The sequence below is a fragment of the Corythoichthys intestinalis genome, chromosome 7, assembly GCF_030265065.1.
Source record: "Corythoichthys intestinalis isolate RoL2023-P3 chromosome 7, ASM3026506v1, whole genome shotgun sequence".
Lineage (NCBI taxonomy): Eukaryota > Metazoa > Chordata > Actinopteri > Syngnathiformes > Syngnathidae > Corythoichthys > Corythoichthys intestinalis.
In genome coordinates this window covers 29,923,870-29,948,757 of record NC_080401.1, presented here as the reverse complement: position 1 = coordinate 29,948,757, position 24,888 = coordinate 29,923,870, and the positions used below count along the sequence as shown (strand labels likewise).

At 39.3% G+C, this 24,888-nt stretch overlaps 1 protein-coding gene across 1 annotated transcript in view; it reads left to right on the top strand.

Moving 5' to 3' along the window:
* The window catches only part of LOC130918369 (ephrin type-B receptor 1-like), a 157,358-nt gene that overhangs the window by 119,451 nt on the left and 13,019 nt on the right, over nucleotides 1-24,888 (top strand). Inside the window, exons 14-17 of the mRNA XM_057840045.1 lie at nucleotides 6,471-6,718; nucleotides 13,315-13,382; nucleotides 13,849-13,996; nucleotides 15,835-15,984. Coding sequence (XP_057696028.1) covers nucleotides 6,471-6,718; nucleotides 13,315-13,382; nucleotides 13,849-13,996; nucleotides 15,835-15,984 — 614 coding nt within the window. The remainder of the gene's footprint in view (nucleotides 1-6,470; nucleotides 6,719-13,314; nucleotides 13,383-13,848; nucleotides 13,997-15,834; nucleotides 15,985-24,888) is intronic.

The following is a 24,888-nucleotide window of genomic DNA, read 5'->3' as shown; positions in this document are numbered from 1 at the left end:
TTCCAGAAAATGAATGAATGAATGAATGAACTGAACTTCCATGGCTGACCATGCGTACCAACTCTCTCAATAACAGAGGGTTGTCCCAATAACTAGCAAATATGAAATTTTTAAAGGACAAACAAAACACAAACAATTTAAACCATTTTAAGCCATTTTTAATAAAAAATGGGGGGCTGGTTGACCTATGATTGTCATATAAAAGAATGGTAATTGTTTGAAAAAAAAAAAAAAAAAAAAACGATAGCAGCACAAACTGTTTACAGCACAAACAAGCACAATGTAGCACAAACAAATGGCACCACTTCGGGTCCATTTTCAAGTAAATGGAGGGCTGCGTGACCTCATCACTACAAATTCAAACCATTTACAGTGGGGCAAATAAGTATTTAGTCAACCACCAATTGTGCAAGTTCTCCCACTTGAAAAGATTAGAGAGGCCTGTAATTGTCAACATGGGTAAACCTCAACCATGAGAGACAGAATGTGGAAAAAAAAAACAGAAAATCACATTGTTTGATTTTTAAAGAATTTATTTCCAAATTAGAGTAGAAAATAAGTATTTGGTCACCTTCAAACAAGCAAGATTTCTGGCTGTCAAAGAGGTCTAACTTCTAACGAAGTCTAACAAGGCTCCACTCGTTACCTGTATTAATGGCACCTCTTTTAACTCATTATCGGTATAAAAGACACCTGTCCACAACTCAGTCAGTCACACTCCAAACTCCACTATGGCCAAGACCAAAGAGCTGTCGTAGGACACCAGAGACAAAATTGTAGACCTGCACCATGCTGGGAAAACTTAATATGCAATAGGTAGAACGCTTGGTGTAAAGAAATCAACTGTGGGAGCAATTATTAGAAAACAGAAGACATACAAGACCACTGATAATTTCCCTCGATCTGGGGCTCAATGCAAGATCTCACCCTGTGGTGCAAAATGATAACAAGAATGGTGAGCAAAAATCCCAGAACCACACGGGGGGACCTAGTGAATGACCTACAGAGAGCTGGGACCACAGTAACAAAGGCTGCTATCAGTAACACAATGCGCCGCCAGGGACTCAAATCCTGCACTGCCAGACGTGTCCCCCTGCTGAAGCCACTACACCTCCTGGCCCATCTGCGGTTCGCTAGAGAGCATTTGGATGATCAAGAAGAGGACTGGGAGAATGTGTTATGGTCAGATGAAACCAAAATAGAACTTTTTAGTAGAAACACAGGTTCTCGTGTTTGGAGGAGAAAAAAATACTGGATTGCATCCGAAGAACACCATGCCAACTGTGAAGCATGGGGGTGGAAACATCATGCTTTGGGGTAGTTTTTCTGCAAAGGGACCACGACGACTGATCTGTGTAAAGGAAAGAATGAATGGTGCCATGTATCGAGAGATTTTGAGTGAAAATCTCCTTCCATCAGCAAGGGCATTGAAGATGAGACGTGGCTGGGTCTTTCAGCATGACAATGATCCCAAACACACAGCCAGGGCAACAAAGGAGTGGCTTCGTAAGAAGCATTTCAAGGTCCTAAAGTGGCCAAGCCTGTTTCCAGATCTCAACCCCATAGAAAATCTGTGGAGGGAGTTGAAAGTCCGTGTTGCCCAACGACAGCCCCAAAACATCAATGCTCTAGAGGAGATCTTCATGGAGGAATGGGCCAAAATACCAGCAACTGTGTGTGAAAAGCATGTGAAGAGTTAAAGAAAACGTTTGGCCTCCGTTATTGCCAACAAAGGGTACATATCAAAGTATTCAGATGAACTTTTGGTATTGACCAAATACTTATTTTCCACCATGATTTGCAAATAAATTGTTTAAAAATCAAAAAATGTGATTTTCTGTTTTATTTTTTCCCATATTCTGTCTCTCATAGTTGAGGTTTACCCATGTTGACAATTACAGGCCTCTCTAATATTTTCAAGTGGGAGAACTTGCACAATTAGTGGTTGACTAAATACCTATTTGCCCCACTGTATATATAGAGTCAAGGTGGGCAAAATACCTATTTGCCCCACTGTATATATAGAGTCAAGGTGGGCAACACCTCAAAAGGTGGTCGAGAAACACCGAGCCAAGATCCTGTGGGACTTCCAGATCCAGACGGACAAACTGGTGATGACCAACCAGCCTGACATAGTGGTGGTGGATAAACATCAGAAGACAGCAGTAGTGATAGATATAGCTATCCCGAGCGATAGCAACATCAGGAAAAAAAGAACACGAAAAGCTGGAGAAATATCAAGGGTTGAAGGAAGAGTTAGAGAAAATGTGGGGAGTGAAGGCAACAGTGCCAGTAGTGATCGGGACACGAGGGGCGCAATCCTAGGTACAGCTAACATCCTGCGCAGTTAGCCACTCTGGGTGGGTCCCCGACTTCAGCAGCTGGTTCATTTGTGCTGCTAGGCGTTCATGGAGTGCAGTCAGCTTCTTAAGACAGTAGGCATGAATCTTGTTGGGCCCTGGAGCTGCCTATTTCTTCATTTTGGACAGTCTTGTCTGGATTTCTGCTGTCGTGATGTGATGTGATGATGTGTCTTGTTTTGGGATGTTGCGATGTTCTGACTGCAGGTCTGCAAGCCATTGGGCGTTGTGAGACGCCTCTTTTTCCCAGATACTTTTCCAGTTTTCGTCAAACGAAGGCGAAATGCTCGCCGAAACATCTCAGGTAAATAAAACCACCTACCCCGGGTGGGTCTGCTGTGGTCTTGCTACCCTACCACTGACAGTAGACCTTAGCTGGATTATTGGAGAAAATAGTGTTTATTCTCCTACCCTCTACTTCTCCTGTGTACCTCTTTAGGCGGCTAGCTAGGGCTGTGAGCCTTAGCTTAGCAGTCTCCAGTGCCTCAGCTGTGGACAGCTTGCTGTATTTCTTGGGCAGTTTTTTCTTAGGTTTCACATTTTTGCTCAGCTCTGTTAGGAGGCTAACTTCTGTGTTGGCATGATTTTTGCCTCGAGCCTTCGTTTCCATGGAGGCTCCTTCCGGCTACTGGCGCTGTTTATCTTGTAGCCAAGTGACTTTAGTATGACTGATGCTGCTGCATATATCAGCTGATTGGTCTCAGTGATGTTTACGATGGGGATGTTCAGCAGTGCTGTGTTTACATCCTCCAGTAGAGAATCTGATGGTGATGGCACTTTGTTTGTTAGCTTTGGCATGTAGCAGGTAGTTGAGTTCCCCCAGGACTTCATGATCTTCTCTCTCAGGTCTGCTGCTCTCTCATTCTCTTCCGCTGCTCTTGGGGCTTGGTACCCCTTGGTAACCTTGGTGATGATGAAACCACCCCCCACTTGACCTGGTGTCCTGGCTCCCCCTTGCCATAGCAACTTTGTGCCTTGGATGAGACACATTGTGCCTCATCAATGTCTAACTGTGATAGCAAGTTCTTCTTTCGGATATTAGAACACTGAGCTAGTAGTTGTTTCTTGGTCAGTGTGGCTGTGGGATTTCGAAGTAACCATTCTTCCCGCATTCTCTGCATGTACCCACTTTTGCAGGGGTTGCTGCTGTAGTAGCACTACATTAACACCCTGTTCTCCGTCCTGCTCCATCCTGTCTTGTTCCAGTAGCCCTCTTGACATCAGGTTGTCCTGGTCCCCTGACGCGAACCTTGTTGACCCGGGCGACGTTCGAGCCTGTGTGACTGTATCATTGATTGTTCCGCTCATACTGAGGTATAGGCATATAGCGTGAAGGGCCTTGCCTAATGACCCACCTGGATATCACTATGCCCTGACTGGGGTTCGAACCCCCGACCTCCCCTACCAACACATATATATATATATACTGTATATATATTTATAGTATATATACTGTATATATATATATTTATAGTATATATACTGTGTCTATGTATGTGTGTATGTGTGTGTATATATGTATATATATGTTTTCATTTTCAATTTTTATATAAATTAAATTAAAAAAGGTTAAAACTTTTCAAATTTATTTTCAAAAAACATCGGTCCAGATATAGATTTTAAAATGGTATTTAAAACAAAATCATTTCTTTCTCTTTCCAGTGGTATCAAAATCTTGTAATTTAGTGTAGTATTTGATGTTGAAACAAATATTAAAAACTACTGGCATTTGCTCACTTCCTCTTGATTCATCCTGCTAACTAGCATTGGAATGAAGGTTGATAAAAAACTGGATTTTAAAATTCCCTTGCGTTCAATCAATGTTGAACTTTGTCAATGTTTACTAATTTCATGTTTGTCCTCAAATCGCCAGCTTTTGCATGGAAACATTTTAAAATTATATGTAAAAAGTGGTAAATTTGAATAAAGGTTGAGTCATATTTTTGCTGCCGAAATCCACTATGAACCATTTAAAATAAGATTTAAAAAAAAGTGCAAAAAAATAAAAATAAAAATAAAATAAAATTTGTATGGAATGAATTAATTCAACAACAATGCAGCAGCATTGTTTTCAAAATGCAGTCCCCGAAGCCTGTAATAGTGTTTTCGCTACATTCTCTGATGAGCGGCAGTCCACCGAAGTTTGGATATGGAGTGATAAATTCTTTGAAGATTGACAACATTGGCATATTGTCCCCTGACATCAACGCATGTGAGAGATTCTTTGTTCAAAACATTTACAAAAACCAAAAACATCCACGTTTGCCCATGTTAATTCACACGAGCCATTGCTTCTTTCTAGTTTGGTACACATTCATGGTATCGTTTAATTTTTTTTTAAATGATGCAAATTAGGAATAATGCAAGTATTATGGCTAAATCTAAATTGTTGCTTATGCAAATAATTTAGATTAATGGCGTACCATAGACAACACGTCACTTTTACTCATTAATATTCATGACGTTAGCAATTGTTGCTAGGCGGGTCAAGCTTGCGTTTGTCCCTAATGCTAAATGCATGGAAATAGTGTACGAACGAGATGTTTACTGAGCTAAACCTACCAATTCTGTCCAAAAATGATGTCCCTGGTGCCTAATTCACTGGTAAAGATGTGGAAGAACATACAAATGTTCAGTTACAGGGATGGAATAAGTGTCGAGGGCTGAAAAAGACAGGAAAAAGAGCCGACCTGATCTAGATGTACTGTAGCTTTTATATCGACACTTTTTTCTTGTGTGCTTTGCCTGACGCCACTGACAATGACATTCTCCTGTTTGAACAATCTATCCTTTACCATTATATGCCCTGTCTTCTAATGTATTATATCCTCTGGTTGTCTTACGTCTCTGACCGTTCTTGGGGGTAATTTACATAGCTATTTTTGTGTAGCGATCACAAATGCTACTCAGTGACAGCCACCGAACACTTTTAACTTTTATATTAATTACAAATCTTAATTCTTTAATTTATATACACCTCCCCCTTACTAAAGTTGTTTTTTTACAACAGAAAAGGTAACTACAGTGGCAGTCAGATACCATTTTAAATTTTTTCAGGTCATTCATTGTCAGACAGAAGCAGCAGGGCAAAACGCCACGCTAAAAAATAAGTAAAAATATCAAAATGGTTTACCTCTTTGTCCTCTGTAAGACCGTGGCCCCCAACAAAAAGTTTACTGCATATGAAATGGGAATGGCTTCACCTTGCTAGCGTTAAACTGGTCTCTTGGACGTCCGCGCAAGTTGATCCATTCTTCACATTTTTTCCTTCGAATTTTTTGGCTTTGGGAAATGTATGAAGAAAACATCCTCCAGATGTCGTAATGTCTAGTTGTTTCTACAAGTTCCATAGCAGCAATGTTTATTCGGCATGTTCTTATTTGAAAGATTACCAGCAGAAAACAAGCAGTAATAACATGGGTCGCATGCGAGGGCGTGTCCGTGTCGACCCACTCCCGGGTTACGATGGCGACGTCACGGTCTAATAATAGCATTTGTGCAGTACGTTATTGCTCTTTAATGTGACTTGGGTACATTTTTTACTTTCGCAAACGCAACTATAGTCAATTTGGTTAAATCCGTTTTCTGGTCTAGACCAAGATCGGAAAATAATGCATTCTTTCTGCTTCACTTTGCATTCGCATTGATATTTTCACAATTTACCAAAAGTTATCAATTAAAGAATGTGGATGTAATCTAATTAATTGAATTTGGCACTACATACATATTTAAGATGAACTGACCCGGGCTACAACGCTATGTGTAATTAGATTAGATCCGCCTCTCTGAAAGGTCACCAGTCCGCTTTCACTGAAACAACAGTACAGTACGTACACACTAATTCCAAACCTGCTACCTGAAAAACATGGCATTTCAGCACAAAATAGTCCTTGAGTAGACAATATGTGATAGAGAAAAGAAAGCCCACACCTCAGAATTCAGCCACAATAATAATAAAAAATAAATAAATAAATAAATAAATAAATAAATAAATAAACAGCAGTGTCTGGAATACATCAAGCTAACAAGAAACAATACAAGTGTGTTATTTCCTTTCCATGAAAAAACTTTGGTTGACCCACTGGAGCGCATTCATGTTTTCTCTTCCAGGTGAGTTTGGTGAAGTGTACAAAGGCCGCCTGAAACCTGTAGGGAAAAGAGAAATTCCTGTTGCCATTAAGACCCTAAAGGTGGGCTACTCTGAGAGGCAGCGTCGGGACTTTCTTTCTGAGGCCTCGATCATGGGCCAGTTCGACCAACCAAACATCATTAGGCTGGAAGGAGTGGTGACCAAGAGCAGACCTACAATGATCATAACAGAATTCATGGAGAATGGAGCTCTCGACTCATTTCTCAGGGTAAGTTACACTGTATTTATGTTTAGCTTTTGTTAAAAGCATCCATGAAAGTGATGAAATAATTTTTGTCAGTACATACATGTATGTAAGTACATAAATACGGTATGTACGCAAATAAATACAGTATGTACGTACATACATACATACATACATACATACATACATACAGTGGGGAGAACAAGTATTTGATAGACTCATATCAAATACTTGTTCTCCTCACTGTACATACATACATACATAAATACTGTAGAGTATGTACATAAATGTATATGTATATACAGTGCATACATAAATACGTATAACTGTACGTACATACTTCTACATGCATGTACAGTATGTTTGTCCTCTAACTATTAATTTTTTTAATTACTACAGAATAGATCTTAATTACTACAGAATAGATCTTATCCTTGTACTCATTAAAAAAGGTTTTTGTTTGAAGTCAACCATTCTGGACCTAAAAAAAAAAAATCGCTGAATTATGAATCACATGGAGGAATTTATTACCTTGAACATGCTTTGCTTTGACCAAGGTATAAAGTACGTCTGCAATTTTAATTTACTCATGCACCAAACACAAACACGTTGGAAACATTTGTCAGTAATTTTATTTTAATGTTAATTTGTACATAGTCTGTAGATATTTTATCCTGATAATATGATATGTTTGATATTCATTTCCCTTTGGTTTGAGGATCATTGAATTAGCATTCGTCAAGTTATTAAACTGGGTGAATCTAATCAACTATTAATTCAAATATTCTATAAAATGTTTCATTGTAGAATATTTGAATTTATAGTATCGTATAGTATCGTATAGTATAGTATAGTATAGTATAGTATAGTATAGTATAGTATACTGTAGTATAGTATAGTATAAAATTCATTGATGAAAAAGTGGCATGGAAAATGAATGGGAAAAAAAATCATTGTAGTTTTTAATAACATTACGATTTTAGACGATTTTATTTTTATTTTTATGAGTTTTCGTAAATCCCTTAAAATCCTTTTTTTATTCATATATTTATTTATTTTTAATCATCTGTAATATTTACATTTGACAGCTTTCTTCTGAAAATTAATTTCATTTCCAACCACACTTTGAAGATCAAAGTTTCAGAAATCAATTAGTTGAGTTATAAAATGGGATTTACATCCTGGATTAAATAAATTTAGATCGGCACAAAGAAATACACCCCCATTGACAAGCAGATGGGCACAGGGAAGGGCTCAGCAGTTTTTCCAGAAAAAGAAAAGATTGATACAACCTCCTGTTCTTTTTTCCCTTCTCCTTTTTCTCTTGTGAGCTTTTCTCCCTGTCCTGCCAGCACGCCTGCCGTCTTTCTGTCAGGCATTCCCTATGATCCCTCTTCAAGGCACTGCTAAAAACAGACAGAGAAACTTTTTTATGCTCAGTTCTCACAGTGTGACCTGTTTTGACTCATCTGCTGTCACACACGCGGACACGCAGACTCACCCCAACACATACACATGAAACTAGACAATGAGATCACTGATGGTGTGGTCATATGATCATATTGAAGATAACAAACTCCATGTACTGTAAGCTTTGCTTGTTTTTGTGTGAGTGTGGGGGATGGACGTGTGCACGCTTGTGTCAAGACAGGATCAAAGATGCAGCACCGTGTGCATAGCAATTTCGAACGCATCTGTCCACACATACAAACTTCAGGGGAAATTTTGCAACGTCTTGTCGACATCGCTTTGCAGTCCATCCAAACGAAGGTTAGGTATTGTGTTTCGGAGAAAATTCTACAGTTTATAAACCTCTGCAGTGACAGAAAAAAATACTGCACACATACAGTAGTCTTTTACACTCAATACAGCAAATACATTGGTACCTTTAAATACGAATTTAATTAGTTCCAGGGCCTGGTTTGTAAGTCGAAAAGGTCGTATGTTGAGTGCGATTTCCCCATAAGAATACGTTAGAATTCCATTAATTCCATCCACAGCCCAAAAATCTATGCTAAATCCTTCATAAACACTGCAGGTACAATTACAAATAACAATTAAAAATAACACAACAATTAAAATGATAAATATCGGAATAATAATAATATAGTAATAATATGGTAACAAATCGGGTTGTAATGTGGCAGTTGTGTTTTGCATGCTGTTCCTGAACGCACCGTGTGACTGACGAGAGTGAGAGAGTGGGACGTTTTTACTTTTCATGTTCTGTTGTTGTTGGTGTCGGTTACGGCGGACAGTAACTGTGTTGTGTTGCACAAGTTCTGAAATAAATGATTAGAAACCTGGCAAAGCTGGTAACTTCCTTGTCGATGTTACAATAATATTAATTTTCACCTTAACTTATAAAGACTGGCGAACAGAGGTCGGAGGAGGACCGTCGAGATCGTAGACATAAATTCCCCATTGTTGACAGCAGCTTAACTCAACGGTGGGGACTGTCGATGCTAGCTATCCTGTCGAACAAATATACCTTACGTTAATATCAGCTACTCCCACTGCCAAAACACTAGTAATATTATGTGTAGCAGTGGGACAATTTATCAGGCATATAACATCCTCTAAATAATACTGCAGTAGCATAGATCGTGTATTTCAACAGGCTTTTATCATACTTTAAACAAGACTGTCCCTAGAAGTAGCATATTTTAGCAGGCTTATAAGAAGTGCCTTTAAATAATATTCTACTATGGTTATCATTTTTAATAGGCTTATTAGTCAAAAGGCACTATAAAATGAATAGACTTTAAAATTATTACTTGCAGCAACAACAACAGCAATGACGTTGTAGTCAAAATTGTAGATCAACTCGATGGACATTAAACCTGTGATAAGCCTGTGGGGGTGTGGTTGTCATGCGCATGCTCCGTAGTGCTTTGGATATCAATTCGACGGGGACACCAAATCGACAGAACACTGGCCGTATTGTCAAGCCAGTTCACTGACAAGCACACCACGCTTGTGTTTTTCGATCATTTCCATCTTATTTTCAATGGTAAGCATCACCTTTTTCCTTTTTTCATCACCTGCACTAACCTTCTTGAGACCCATGTGGATTTCTTTCACAAGAAAATCCGCCGTGCGTCCGTCTTGCGGAAAAACAATAAAATTGCAACGCTGTCATAAATCGTTATATTTCGAGGATGTCATCACATGTCGGGACAAATGACGAGTCACATTTTACGTCGGATGTCGAAAGGAACGTACGTCGACGCGATCGTATGTTGAGGGACCACTGTACATGAAAAAGAGATTAAGTTAGGATTACTTTGTTTATTCTTCAATTCTACGACCTGCTTGTGAGTTTACAAAAGAATAATTATATTAAAATAATTCAACATGTCTGTTGAAAGGGTGGCATAATGGATGGTTAACCTGATGCCTCACAATTATGAGGTCAAAAGTTCAAACCCAGGCTCCGGCCTTCTTATCTGGAGTTTGCACGTGTGCTTGCATGGTTTTTTTTCCCGGGTACTCCAGTTTTGTGTCAAATCTCATAACCATACTTTGTAGACTGATTGAAAACTCCATCTGTCCATAGATGTTTATGTGAGTATGAATGTTTTTTGGGTTGTTTGCCCATAACAGTGTTGTTCATAGCTGCCATTTTAATTTTCATCTTAGTCTTTTGGACGAAAATACCCTTTAGTCTTAGTCATATTTTAGTCATTTCAAAATGTGTTCATCTTCTAGTTTTAGTCGACGAAAACTCAGACAAATTTCGTCTAGTTTTAGTCAACAATTCTCAAAATTTTATCGTCTATAAACTTCAAAAAGTTAAAAACTAAAAGTCTAAAACTTAAAAAAGTTTTAGTCCATCAATAAATAAATAAATAAATAAATAGATAAATACACGGTTTCCAACAATTTTGAATGAACATGACAGATGAGCACATAACTGTAGAGTCTACAAGGACATCACCACTTTTATGATGGTACTACACACGCGTCATGAAGACAGCACATTATTTGCAATTAATTAAACTCACCTTGATGCCATGAACTGTAAGTAAAATGTTTTGCAAGAGTTAGCACTAAATGCTAATGCTAACGCAAATGCTATGCTAATGCTACAAGTTAGTTTGTGTGTGCTGATCAGTCAGCACAGACCTTTAAAGGCTAAAGCAACTTGGTATACTGTACCACCTGACCCATATGTTTCACAAAATGAACCTGGAATGGGCACAGGCTTACTCACCAGCCGGTGAATAAACCTGTGTGTGGGACGGGAGGGTCGGGGGGAGGCGCAGCACGTCATATGAGTGACATGACCAAACACTGCTAAATGCGTTCTAACTACACATAGAATAAGAAAATATCACGCATTGTGAATATTTTACCGAAACTATGGCGAATTTTCATCTCGTTCTCGTGTCGTCAGATGACAACTGCCATCCATCACGTTATGTTTTAGTCTCCCAAGACACGTTTTCAGCGCGTCATCGCCATGAACAAATTGTTCGTTGAGGAAATATTTTTGTTCTTATCATGGTTGACGAAAACATAAGTGCCCAGCAATTCGCTGACCACTAGTTAAGGGTATTTGTTCTGGGTGATTCCTGTATCCTAACAATTATTTGATCTTGTTGGAGATTATGACCTTGTGTGCACGTTTTACAAATTATACATTAAAAGAGGCCTCTTTGAAACAACTGTGCATTTTCCATCAGTCTGCATTTCCTTGAAAGTCATTAATTGATTATTCTTGTAGCCAACAACTAATTTTCCAATGTATTTGCTAGACATGATTAGGGATGGGAATCGAAATCCGATTCCAATTCCGAACCGGTTCCGAGTGTTTCGAGGCCTCGACATCACAATGAAAAAGCTTTAACGATCCCTTTAACGAGTCCTGAAGACGCATATTGCGTCGTGACTGTCTTGTTGTCCAGACGCATCAAACTAGCATGGCGCCAAGAACCACCCGCTCCAAAGTATGACTACACTTCACCAGGAAAGAGTATGAAAATGAAAGGTTACGATGGTTTAGCACGAGCATTGCAGCCGTAAACATAACAATGACAGCACGTAGGTTCAAACGCTCGAAAGTGTGTCTTTACTTCACGAGGAAAAATTACAACAACACGACTTGCAACCATTGCAAGGTGGAGATAACTGCATCGGGAGGGAAGGTGGAGATAACTGCATCGGGAGGGAATAGACTCAACTGCACTGTCCTCACCGAGACAGCTATACAGCTAGCTAAACTCCGAAATGACAATACAGAAGACGTTGGCATAATTTGCCGACTTTATTCAACCATCACTTGAAGAGTGAAACTAAAAATAGAAATGAAACAAATCAGTTTCGTCCCCAATAACAAACAGGTTTGCATCAACGTAAATCAGCGATGATTAGCTGCTAATTCAGTAATAACAACATGATTAGCATGCGTTCGCTAGCATTAGCACATCGTTCAAACCACTACACAACTGGATTTAAGTGTCCGATCGGGAGTGGAAACACACAACAACAACACAAAAGATGATACAGACAGGCGTTGCCTCTTTTACAAACATTAAGAAAGAATGTAGGGTCGTAGCAGTGCTTCCCTCTCTCACCAACTCGCTCACTCGCTTGGATGCGGCATTTCTTCTTCGCGTGTAAGCGCGCTCTTCTTCTCGTGAGCACGTTCTTCTTCGCGTGAGGAAGCGCAAGGGCGCCCCCACTTGAGCGTGAAAGCACCATAAAAAACTAAAAGGCATGCATTTCAATATACTGGTAAATAATACACTTTAACAAGGGTCCCCAAACTACGACCAGCGGGCCGGATACGGCCCGCCCCGACATTTGGTCCGGCCCCCTGAACAATACCAGAGAGCATTTTGAATTTTTTTTTCTCAATTGTGTTATTTATTTTCTGGCCTGTTTCTGTGATGAACTCAGAGAGGGTTATTTGGTTATTATCTATTTGATTAATAGTGTTATTATTATTAATTACTATTATATTATATTATTTTTTTTATTTTATTTACTTTTGTTGTTTTGTGAAATATCCAGAAAGGGTTATTTGATTGTGGCTTTCTGAAAAACAATATTTTTTTTACATTTAGGAACTCGTCACACTTTTTCTGTTACAAATTGACCCCGGCCCCTCATCAGAGAAGGGAAAAGTTATGTGGCCCTCACTGGAAAAAGTTTGGGGACCCCTGCAAGTTTTAACACATATTGCCAACGGCAGACCAACGACCTATATGCCAATATATACCATTATTTTTTATTTCTATTAGAAAAATGTTTCAGTAAAATGTTACACATTCTTGTACATTTGCCACTTATTGCCACAGTTATTATTGAGGCTTTGGGCCTCTTTTGACCTTGTTGTGAGTTTGTAAGGTTGTGACTTCTGATTAAACAAACTCAATGCCAATCAAAACGTTTGTTCTTTTTCCCCAAATTAGAATCGATAAGGGAATCGATAAAGAATCGAATCGTTAAGCAATATCGATAATGGAATCGGAATCATAAAAATCCTATCAATTCCCATCCCTAGACATGATACGTTTCACACTCATGTTTTCTCTTGCTAAAACCTCCGCATTCGATAAAAAGTCTGAAAACACCCAATAAAGATACTCCTGTCTTGCTTCGTGCTCCTGCAGCAAAATGATGGGCAGTTTCCAGTGATCCAGCTAGTTGGTATGCTGAGAGGCATCGCATCTGGAATGAGGTACACACACACACCCATGCATTTCTGCAGTCATCATCAAGATAAAAAAAAAAAAAAGCTTCTCTTTTTTGTTTTTATTTGAAATGAGGTTCCTATATAATCAAAGCAGTTACATGTAGTTTATGTGGTGATCACAGATACATTCTTTGTTTTTGTTTTTTTAGTACTCAGACACATATCAACAACCTCTGTGAAGCAGCTCCAACATGCTGTGGATATAGAAAAACACAATCATCTCTTTCACTGCACTGTAAATCTCAACACTTAAACAGGTCATTCACATGAATGCACAGAATGCCTGCTGGGATAAAAACCCAAAGCGTACATGTTCACAAGCATTCAATCCCATTCCTATTTTAGACAAAGATAACGCAGAAACACAAAATCCCATGACAATTTTTAGTGGCACAAGCAGCTGGCATGATAATACGTGTTCGCATACAGTAACAAATCACGTTTGTTGCAGGTACCTGGCGGAGATGAGTTACGTTCATAGAGACCTGGCTGCTCGGAACATCCTAGTTAACAGTAACTTGGTGTGTAAGGTGTCTGACTTTGGCTTATCTCGGTATCTGGAGGAGGATACTTCGGATCCTACTTACACAAGCTCACTGGTGAGCAGGCACAAACACTTACACACGTGCACAGTCCACATTTATTATTGAACAATGTGTTTTTTGTTGCCTGTCATCCTTGAAATGTCACTGAACTTCATGTAACAAGTTTTCTGACCCAGCAATAATAACTGTCAAAACAACACTGATGAATTAGGTGACCAACTCTAGAACAATTTTATAGCTGATCAATATAAGAGGGAAAAGTGAGATTAACAGTTTTTAAATGGCTTGGTATTAAATGGTAAATGGGCTTCACCTATATATGTCATGTACGAGAGGGAGGAACCAGTTGCATATCGCAGACACAGGATTTTATTGATGTTGACAGGCAAATAAAACAATCAGGTTAAGCGGTAATGGCTAGTTGGCATGCAAACGTATGCTGAATCACTGACGACCTGACACTGAATGCTATTTGTTTGTGCCTTATATACTGTTCTCAGTTGTTCTTTGCGACATATTAAAGAGTACACAGTCCTTGTGATGGAAGCTTTGTGATGCATGAGTGTGATGCAATATGCTGGTACATTGTTACATGACAGTATAGTGTTTTTTTTGTTTTTTTTTTACCTTCAATGCATTGAAATAATAGTAGTACATACTAGAGGTGTCTGAAATTTCTGATTCTTAGATTATTCGCGATTCGGCGGTGGAAGATTTGAGAACGATTCACAAACATCCATATTCTGATTATTGAAATATGCCAAGTAAAGCGGAACTAAAACACAGCGCGGTCTTCAGGACCCAATGAGGAACGGACCAAGAGTAAACATGCTCGTCAATACCCGGGTAATGACAGTGCTCAACTCACGGCTCTGGCTCAACTCATGGTGCTAGATCAAAAAACAATAATACCTGACTGCAGCCGACAGCCGCGACAAACTACGCCCACATAATGCTACGGTAGATATCACTTGTATAAGGACCTAGACGTGAAATGACAGACTCACCGGCATTAGCATATGTATAGAAAACTTGATGTGAAATGACAGACTCGCCGGCGTTAGTAAATAGCCGCCATCTTAAAGCAGTAGACTTCTCTGGAAGGCTTTTGTAGTGAACCTAATTAACTTTTTATCTAAAATACTCCTCAATCGGCAAAATCTTGACTGAATCTGAATCTATATTTAAATGATGAAACAGTTTTAAAACTTTTATACTTACTTTTAGCATTATAAAGACAGTGACCGAGCGAGGAGTTTGCATGGTTGCTACTGGTGGATCGAGTCCTTAGATATTTTTGTTTGTTTTTGTCTATTGTCTGTATTTTCCTGACAATTGAACTGCAACCAGTCCAGGTTGTAACCTGCCTCTTTGCTTTAGTCAGCCGGGGACTGTAGTGTGATGAACATAAATTTACATATTGCATATCTTAGGTACAATGTTGAACAACGTGTAATTGTTGTCTGAATAATCTCCCTTTTAAAATATCCATGAATGTAAAAAATAAAGTATGACAATCTTCCAGTAAATTAGGCAGTGAGGTATCTGTATTTTTTTTTTTTTAGATTCTGCATTCAGCGTTTAGCAAGTACCGGTAGTTCAATGCCTATGTTAGTTTTCCCTGGGGGAAAGAAAAAATGTAGCCAGAATGCCATGGCAAAGCTCCCGCCAATTAAAACAACTGCATTCACATTAATGCTAACTTTTAATTTCATGATTTGTTTTAATTTGTTTTCTTTACATAAAGCATCTTTATTAATGGTGTATTTAAAAGGTGATAGTGGAGACATTGGAAACTTGGAGCCTTAGCTCATGTTAGTCAGGGGCTGTTATCATTACTGCAGTCTAATGCTTTGTCATCATTAATCCATACTTTTGACACTGATTGTCAGGGTGGTAAAATCCCAGTACGGTGGACAGCCCCAGAAGCGATCGCCTATAGGAAGTTCACATCAGCCTCAGATGTTTGGAGCTATGGGATTCTCACCTGGGAGGTGATGTCATACGGAGAAAGGCCTTACTGGGATATGAGTAATCAAGATGTAAGTACGTAACTTGCATGCCTGTGAGCATTACAAACAAAGAACCATGGTTGTTTTTCTCACTTCTACTTGGTGACTTCATATCACATTTGATCTGCACTCAGTATGTGTGTGTTGGATTGTGCGTGTGTGTTTGTGTATTCCTTTGCGGTCCCTCACAGCATGGTGCCTGCACGTCTGGTAAACACACAAACTAGGACATCAATTTAAATGACATACAGTATAACTTTTAACAGAAGGCACCAGAACATTGCTTTCCAGCTGTGACAGCCATCTTTGTTTTTTCTTCTGATTTCACTGTTTGGATAAATTGTTAAACTTTGTCAAAGTTTTTTCACAATAGTCAATGATGACAAGAAAATAGTGCTTTTTTGCTGTCAAAAACTTATCTTTTGCCCATATGTAAGACATAGTGTTAAAATGATGGATGGCATTATCAGAAATCAATAAATAATAAATAATCAGTAACTGCTGCGATGACGGCTGCATTTACCTACAATTGTCAATAGCGAAAAATATCTTAGACGATACACGATATTGTACATTGTACACTACAATAACCATATACTGTACCACATTTTAGTATAATTTGAATTATTTGATGAAAGAAAGTTTAGGAAAAAGGGAAACGAATTGTGTTAGGCTTTGTTAGTGACTCATTTTTCTCCATTGTAGTAGCAGAGGCTTTGTTTTCACTTTCAGTAACTATTTGATTTATGTAGGCACCATATGTTTGTGTTTTGTGGTGATTTACCTCACACCAGGTTTGCTGGTATAAGTGTCGCATTCTGTTTGCTGCTCAGATTTTGTTTTGTTGCAGAGCCGGCTGTGGGGACGTGCCAACGTCGCACTTGCAGCTAATCTCAGCTCATCATCGATAGCATATACAGTGGGGCAAATAAGTATTTAGTCAACCAGTAATTGTGCAAGTTCTCCCACTTGAAAATATTAGAGAGGCCTGTAATTGTCAACATGGGTAAACCTCAACCATGATAGACAGAATGTGGAAAAAAAAAAAAAACAGAAAATCACATTGTTTGATTTTTAAATAATTTATTTGCAAATCATGGTGGAAAATAAGTATTTGGTCAATACCAAAAGTTCATCTGAATCCTTTGTTATGTACCCTTTGTTGGCAATAACGCAGGCCAAACGTTTTTTGTAACTCTTCACAAGCTTTTCACACACGGTTGCTGGTATTTTGGCCCATTCCTCCATGCAGATCTCCTCTAAAGCATTGATGTTTTTGGGCTGTCGTTGGGCAACACTGACTTTCAAATCCCTCCACAGATTTTCTATGGGGTTGAGATCTGGAGACTGGCTAGGCCACTCCAGGACCTTGAAATGCTTCTTATGAAGCCACTCCTTTGTTGCCCTGGCTGTGTGTTTGGGATCATTGTCATGCTGAAAGACCCAGCCACATCTCATTTTCAATGCCCTTGCTGATGGAAGGAGATTTTCACTCAAAATCTCTCGATACATGGCCCCATTCATTCTTTCCTTTACACAGGTCAGTCGTCCTGGTCCCTTTGCAGAAAAACAGCCCCAAAGCATGATGTTCCCACACCATTCTTCACAGTGGCTATGGTGTTCTTCGGATATAATTCAGTATTCTTTCTCCTCCAAACACGAGAACCTGTGTTTCTACCAAAAAGTTCTATTTTGGTTTCATCTGACCATAACACATTCTCCCAGTCCTCTTCTGGATCATCCAAATGCTCTCTAGCGAACCACACAGGGCGTGGTTGTGTACTGGCTTCAGCAGGGGGACACGTCTGGCAGTGCAGGATTTGAGTCCCTGGCGGCGCATTGTGTTACTGATAGTGGCGTTTGTTACTGTGGTCCCAGCTTTCTGCAGGTCATTCACTAGGTCCCCCCGTTTGGTTCTGGGATTTTTGCTCACCGTTCTTGTTATCATTTTGACACCACGTGGTGAGATCTTGCATGGAGCCCCAGATCGATGGAGATGATCAGTGGTCTTGTATGTCTTCAATTTTTGTAATAATTGCTCCCACAGTTGATTTCTTTACACCAAGCATTTTACCTATTATTTACCTATACAGTCTTCCCAGCCTGGTGCAGGTCTACAATTTTGTCTCTGGTGTCCTGCGACAGCTCTTTGGTCTTGGTCATAGTGGACTTTGGAGTGTGACTGACTGAGATTGTGGACAGGTGTCTTTTATACCGATAATGAGTTAAAACAGGTGCCATTAATACAGGTAACGAGTGGAGCCTCGTTAGACCTCGTTAGAAGAAGTTAGACCTCTTTGACAGCCAGAAATCTTGCTTATTTGTAGGTGACCAAATATTTCTTTTCCACTCTAATTTGGACATAAATTCTTTAAAAATCAAACAATGTGATTGTCTGTTTTTTTTTTCCACATTCTGTCTCTCATGGTTGAGGTTTACCCATGTTGACAATTACAGGCCTCTCTAATCTTTTCAAATAGGAGAACTTGCACAATTGGTGGTTGACTAAATACTTATTTGCCCCACTGTAAATGCAGGTCATCTGGGAGAAGGGCGCCAAGACATTGTCGTCATTGGACATTTTAGTAGTCTCGAGCTTGATATACGGAATTGGCTAGTTTCGCCTTGCCTTGGTTTGTTTGTCTGCCACCTTTATTTAGTATCCTCTATCTTGTTCAGGTTTTCGAGTGTATTTGTGTTATCTTTATCACCTTGGTTTACCCTTTGGTTGTTTATAGTGGTCTCCGTCGACCTGTTGTCATTGACAGTTTTTTTTTTAAATCTCTTTTTAGCGATCGCGCGTTTTGCCCTGGTTAAAATAAATCCGTTTATGCGCCACCCTTGTTGTCTGTTTTGGGAGCCAACCTTGTTCTCCGCATTCGTGCACACTAACAGTAAGGTTATCTAGTGATTATGCATTGTTTACTTAGGAAATATCAATGTTAGGGATCGCGGAAGCGGTGGGGGGGATCCCAACGCAGACAACGTGACAAATCACGAGTGAGAGAGAGAAGATTCGTTTATTTGGGTCTTTAGCTCCGAGAGAGGCAGGAGGCGGAGGTCGTGGTGAGCACTGTGGATGCCACGTGTGTAGCTGTCAGCTAGGGTTTTGACTAGGAGTGGGAACCTCTTTGTACCTCAAGATACAATTCAATTTGCGATACAAAGCTCACGATAACGATGATCTGACGATATGACGATACAACGATTATCGATACATTGGTCAGGAAATCATTCTAGGATATTCTACAAACAAGTAATAAACAGAAAAACAAGCTTCTGTTGTGAATTGGAATGAGTTTATCACTTGTAGACATCCATTTTAACTGGGAGGGTTCATTCGCTGCCATCCCTCCCACTTCAAGCGGATTGAACTTCTATGGCCGGTAGTGGCAGCCAATGCCAGGCAATGAGGTAATTTTGGACAATTTAAGGTCATTTTCCTGTTGATTTTCAGTTACTTCCTGTTGATTTTTGGGTATTTTATGGGTCTCTTCCTTTTCAGTTTGAGTTACAGAATAAGGAAGTGACCTGGGAATCACCCAAAAGAATAGTCAGTGACTCAAACTCAACAGAAAATGACCTGTAAATGCCCTAAAATGAACAGCAAGTGACTTTTAAATGCCCTGAAAATCGGACAGAATGACTGCGAATGCTCTGGTTTCGAAAGAACAAACGTTCCCAGTCTAAATAGATTGGGCGCTGAGCACCGTCATTGCAGCCCTAGGCTGCGTTCCAATCACGGTTTGAGTTGCCCTAAGCACTTGCTATGACGTCACACGGAGGCCGCTTGGAGGATGGAGGGGAAGCGAAAGACGTAAATGGAACGCACCTGCCCTCGTTCACTCACAGACAAGAAAATCATGAAACAACCACAAGGTTTTTGAGTAGCGCTATACTGCCAATTCCAAATCAGTGGCGCCTCCATAAATTCTTCATAGGAGTGGCCAAATGGGGCCACTTAAAACCTTGAGCTGGCACACCAAAAATAAAAGCCATAATTTCAGGTTTTTACTATGTTGTAGTAATAAACAGGCCAGTAGAAAACTGTCAGATTGACTTAAGGACACACCTACTGATATACGTTTGTTGATTGTGTTATATTGTATTTTGTACACGATTATATTGTGTTAATGTGCATAGTCCGTAATAGTCCAGTCAACATTTTGAGTTCCGCAGCTACTACAATCTAACATTATACTGGTGCGTGGGGTGGCCAACAAATTCATTGGGGGGAGCCATGGCCAGGCCTGGCAACCCACTGGTGGCACCATTATTCTACATCGCACAAAATGCACGGCGACTCATGTCAATAAGCCGGAGACATATTCTGCGCTTGATGGCAATACGTCAGTACCTGGGAAGTATCAAATTATTAGTTTTGTATCAAATTTTATTTGGCCAATTCTTTATTTATTTGTCGATACCTTATAATTAGTAGACACATTTTTTGTTTAAATGGTTTCAACCTATTTGAAGTTTCATTCCCTCCCAATGCCATTTGATTGACAGACCTTTGGTTAAAAGCAAAATTTCTTTCTTCTTTATATTTCTTTATTCATGTGTTTTTTGTTTTAAATTTTGGCACTATTGTGATTCCATATGTTCTGCCATAACTGCCACATACAGTCTAATTTCTTTTATTTTTATTTATTAACAACAATGATGAATTTTACAATTCGAAAGGCAGTTTGGTATAACATTCAAACACCATGCTGGCAGCTTGATTCATTTTCTTCTTCTTTGGTGGTATATATACAGCAGCCAACGGTGTTTGAGCGTCATTATCACCACCACATGGAAATATTTTCCATGCACTATTGCAATGCATTGTGGGATACAGGAACCGCCGGAGTGACTATCGTTTTTCACTCAATCACTGAGCCCTCTGAGGGTCCATCTCACCAAGTTCACTTCGCTGTTTTGGGAATTGAAACGGCCCTTAAGATGGCGGTGGGGATTCCCCCCGTGCGGCAATGGCTAAGCGAGGGCTCATTTAAACCGCGATTGAAACGCAGCCCTACAGTTAACTGAGACACTATTGTGGTGGAAGATTTTGGTAGCAACTTGTTGGTTCATTTTTATTTTTTATTTTTTTAGACATTAACACCTTTTTAAAACGATATCTCGATTCTTGGCAGGAGCATATCGATAACTTTTTGGGATACAAAGTATCACGATACATCACTATTTCGATATTTTGTCACACCCCTAGTTTTGACAGGTCAATAGGTTAGCAGAAGTATCCGACGACGAGCGCGCTGATCAGGTCTTGGAAACAATGAAAATATATCGTGAGCCGGTGGTCAAAGTCAATAGATATACTCTGGATGCGAGAACTAACTGACGTGGAAAACAGACAAGTTGTTTGGGCGACATGGTGTTGCATCCGCCGGGCTTTTAAGCTGGCTGATGACGATTGCTCACAGCTGGCCGTTCCACCCGTCTGACGTTCGACCTGTAATCAGGCAAAACTCTCCTCACCTGAGGCAGGGCAACAATCAACACTTGAGAATTGACTCCAATATACATTTATGTTATAGAAAATGTATGCTATTGACGATAGAAAGAATTGTTTTTATGGTATATCGTATATCGTCAAGCACTAACAACAACCAAGCAAATGCACCTGTTCCAGCCAATGCTGTCTAGACAAGACAGAGAAAGTATAACGATAGAGGCATTTTATATAAAGGCACACAGTGTATAATGATGAGGAAAGTATGTGGTAGCACTGCAGCTAATGAGTGTCCAGTGGGTATTAAGTATGCATGAACCCCAAGCATAACTGCACTACCCACACACATGCAGAAATATTTTCATACAGTTTATTGATTTCACATCTTGCAAATTATTAAAAAGAAACAAAAAAAACAGCAAGATTCAAATTGAAATCGTCAGTGGGGATACCACAGGTATATGCTGTGTTCAACATGAATTAATCATGAATCCATAGACCTTTGATGTCTCACTACACCTGCTGCTGTCTTGATTGACAGCAATGCTTAGAAAGATTTTTTTGCAGCTCAAAGCGTAAGAAATATGCCAGGGTCAAGTAGAGTTCACACCGCTCACAAATACACGCTGCAGCATTTTCAAGCGGAGCAGCATGTCATTCCCTCAGCGTGCCATGCGGTGGTCTTACAAGTACATTGACACCAGCTTATAACTTAACATTCGAGTGGCAAAAAAAAGAACATGAAGTAAGATTTCAAGCCTTTTCACTTCTGCTTTTTTAAAGGCATGAAAGGTAACTCCAAGCTTAAAGGCAAACGCTGTCAAGGAGGCTCAACTGAGAGGCAAAGTAGGTGGAGATAAAACACGGTTTTCCAGGTCAATGATTCAACAAGGAGACTACAGTCCAAAAGCATATATTTTTGCATATGTCTGATGTTGTATTGCTGGTATCCAAAAAAAGCTAAATTCTTCTTTATGACTTCAAAACCATCTTCTGTTAATGAAATCAAGAGGAGCTACTCAATATCAGAAAGAATAAAACTTAAATAGGGATTCACAGCAAATCTCTAGGAGTTAAAATCTGAGTCTTACCATTTTTTTCCAAGCAGTGTGACGTTAACGTGACACTTTTGTGTGGGTTAATGCCTACTCCATTGGATTCAAGTGAGTCCTATTGTCGGGGTTGAATTTCGCTTTAAAACGGTCGAGTGTTTTTGAAGTAAGTCGATCAGTCTTAAAGTGAATCAGACTTTAACTCAGTCTTTGACGAAGAGCTCCATAAGTGTTGGTTACAGTACATCCAGTAAATCAACGAGATGCTCCAACCTTTGGAGTTTGGTGAATTTCTCCACATAGTACCATCATGTGAAATAATTGATAATTGTAATAACTCATTCAATACCAAACGTCATGTCAGAAGTAGAGATGTCCCGATCCGATATTTGGGTCGGATTGGACGCCAATATGGGCAAAAAAATGCGCATCAGTATCGGATCGGCCAACACGGAAAAATTCCAATCCAGACTTCCGATCCAGTTTTTTTTTTTTTTTAAACTCCGGTCCGGGTTTTCCAGCGCACCGATTTACATAATCCATTCCAGTTTTTGCTTCGGTTTCCCTAAAATCCGGTCCGCATTTTACGGCACACCTTCAACACACTACATTTACATTACCGTCTCCCAATTTACCGAGAGACTTTATCGGTAAAAATGTCAGTTGTGTGGGATCATTTCACCTTAAAGGACGACAAAGACGAAGAGGCAGAGTGCAACATATGCCGCAATAAAGTCAAGCGTGGTGGTGAAGCTGTAAGAAGTTTTAATACAACCAACCTAATCAAGCATTTAGCGAAATACCACCACAAACAATATAAGAAGTATGTTAAGAAAACCGAAGACAAAAAGAAAGGTCCTACGCAACTAACACTGGCAGAAACTTTTGCTATGCGTGACAAACTGGCACTCGACAGTCCTAAAGCCCAGGGAATAACAAGAGTCATTGCCGAAGAATTCATTCTGGATGACGAGCCATTATCTCTCGTGAGTAAAGACGCACCATCCAACACTTAGAACTACAGTACAACATGCCCAGCCGTCATTACATCCTTGAGCGATTCGACCGTGGAAGATTCGAGAACGATTCACAAACATCCAAACATCCCTAGTCAGAAGACATCCTCTCCTTTCAAGCGTCACAGAATATTGAGATCTATGGCTACATTAACACAGAACTTACAAAAAGAAAGATTGGATTCCCATCTTTCATCATAAAAACAAAATTTGTTTCTACTCATTTTGAGCAGTTCAACGTCATCATAATCATAATTCAAAATGACTCTCCAAAAGGGTTCAGTTTAACAATCTTCAACTCTAAGATGGGAGTTATTGTTTAACACAGCAATAAATTTATTTTAACACCTACAGGTGTTGTCTCATATGAACAACAGAACAGAAAAGTGTTAAAATGAACACCATGAGAGTTCTTCCGATGCTGCTGATTTTGCTGTGCTGGGATATTAACTGGTTTGAAACTCAAATGGGCTTTTATTTAAATATTTGATCCCTCCCCGCTTTCGTTTCACAAACTAGTGTGGTGCCCATGATTTAACTATTTTAATATCCCGATATGCGGCACAGTGAATGAGTTGTTAGCATGTCTGCCCAACAGTTAATGGAACAAGGGTTCAATGGCAGGTTCTGGCCTTCCTGAGTGGAGTTTGCATTTTCTCACTGTGCCTGTGTGGGTTTTCTCCGGGTATTCCGGGTCCCTCCCACATCCCAAAAATTTACATGGGAGGCTGAAAAAAATTGTTGATAAAGTGAGAGCGCAAATAGTTGTTTGCCTAATTGTGCCCTGCGCTGTAAAAAACAACCTATAGAATTTACTCAATAAAATTGAGGTAACAATTTACGCTCAGTTTGATAGTGTTAAGTTTAGCCAATTTTACTTAGTAAATATTACCTAAATGCCTCAACAATGGTATACTCAAATAATATGGGTAAGGTTTAGTTAACCTTTTGACACAGATTATATCACTTAAGACCTATTAGAGTATTATTTATGCATGGTTGTAATGTATTGTATTATACATTTCTCTGAATATTTTTAATATTAATTTAAATATCAACTTAATTATTAGTATTGTAGATTAGGTTGGTTTTACACTGAAGTCATTGTACACAAGAGAAACATTTGATTGTCAACTGTTTTTTTATAGACAATTTGCTTATGAAACATTTAACAAATTGTCTGCCCAACATAAATTGCATGCAAACATTTTATCTCATTGTACAAGTTCAAGTACAGTATTAACTGTTGAGTGAAGAACATGAGGGCATCAATCCAAAATAAGTAATATGCAAGCAACATGAGTTTAAGTACAGTTTTAACTGAACAGTAAACAACACGAGTGTTTTCCAGAGCATAGCAACTGATGTTGCTATGCTCTGGAAAACAGCTAGCTTTTAGCTAGCTATC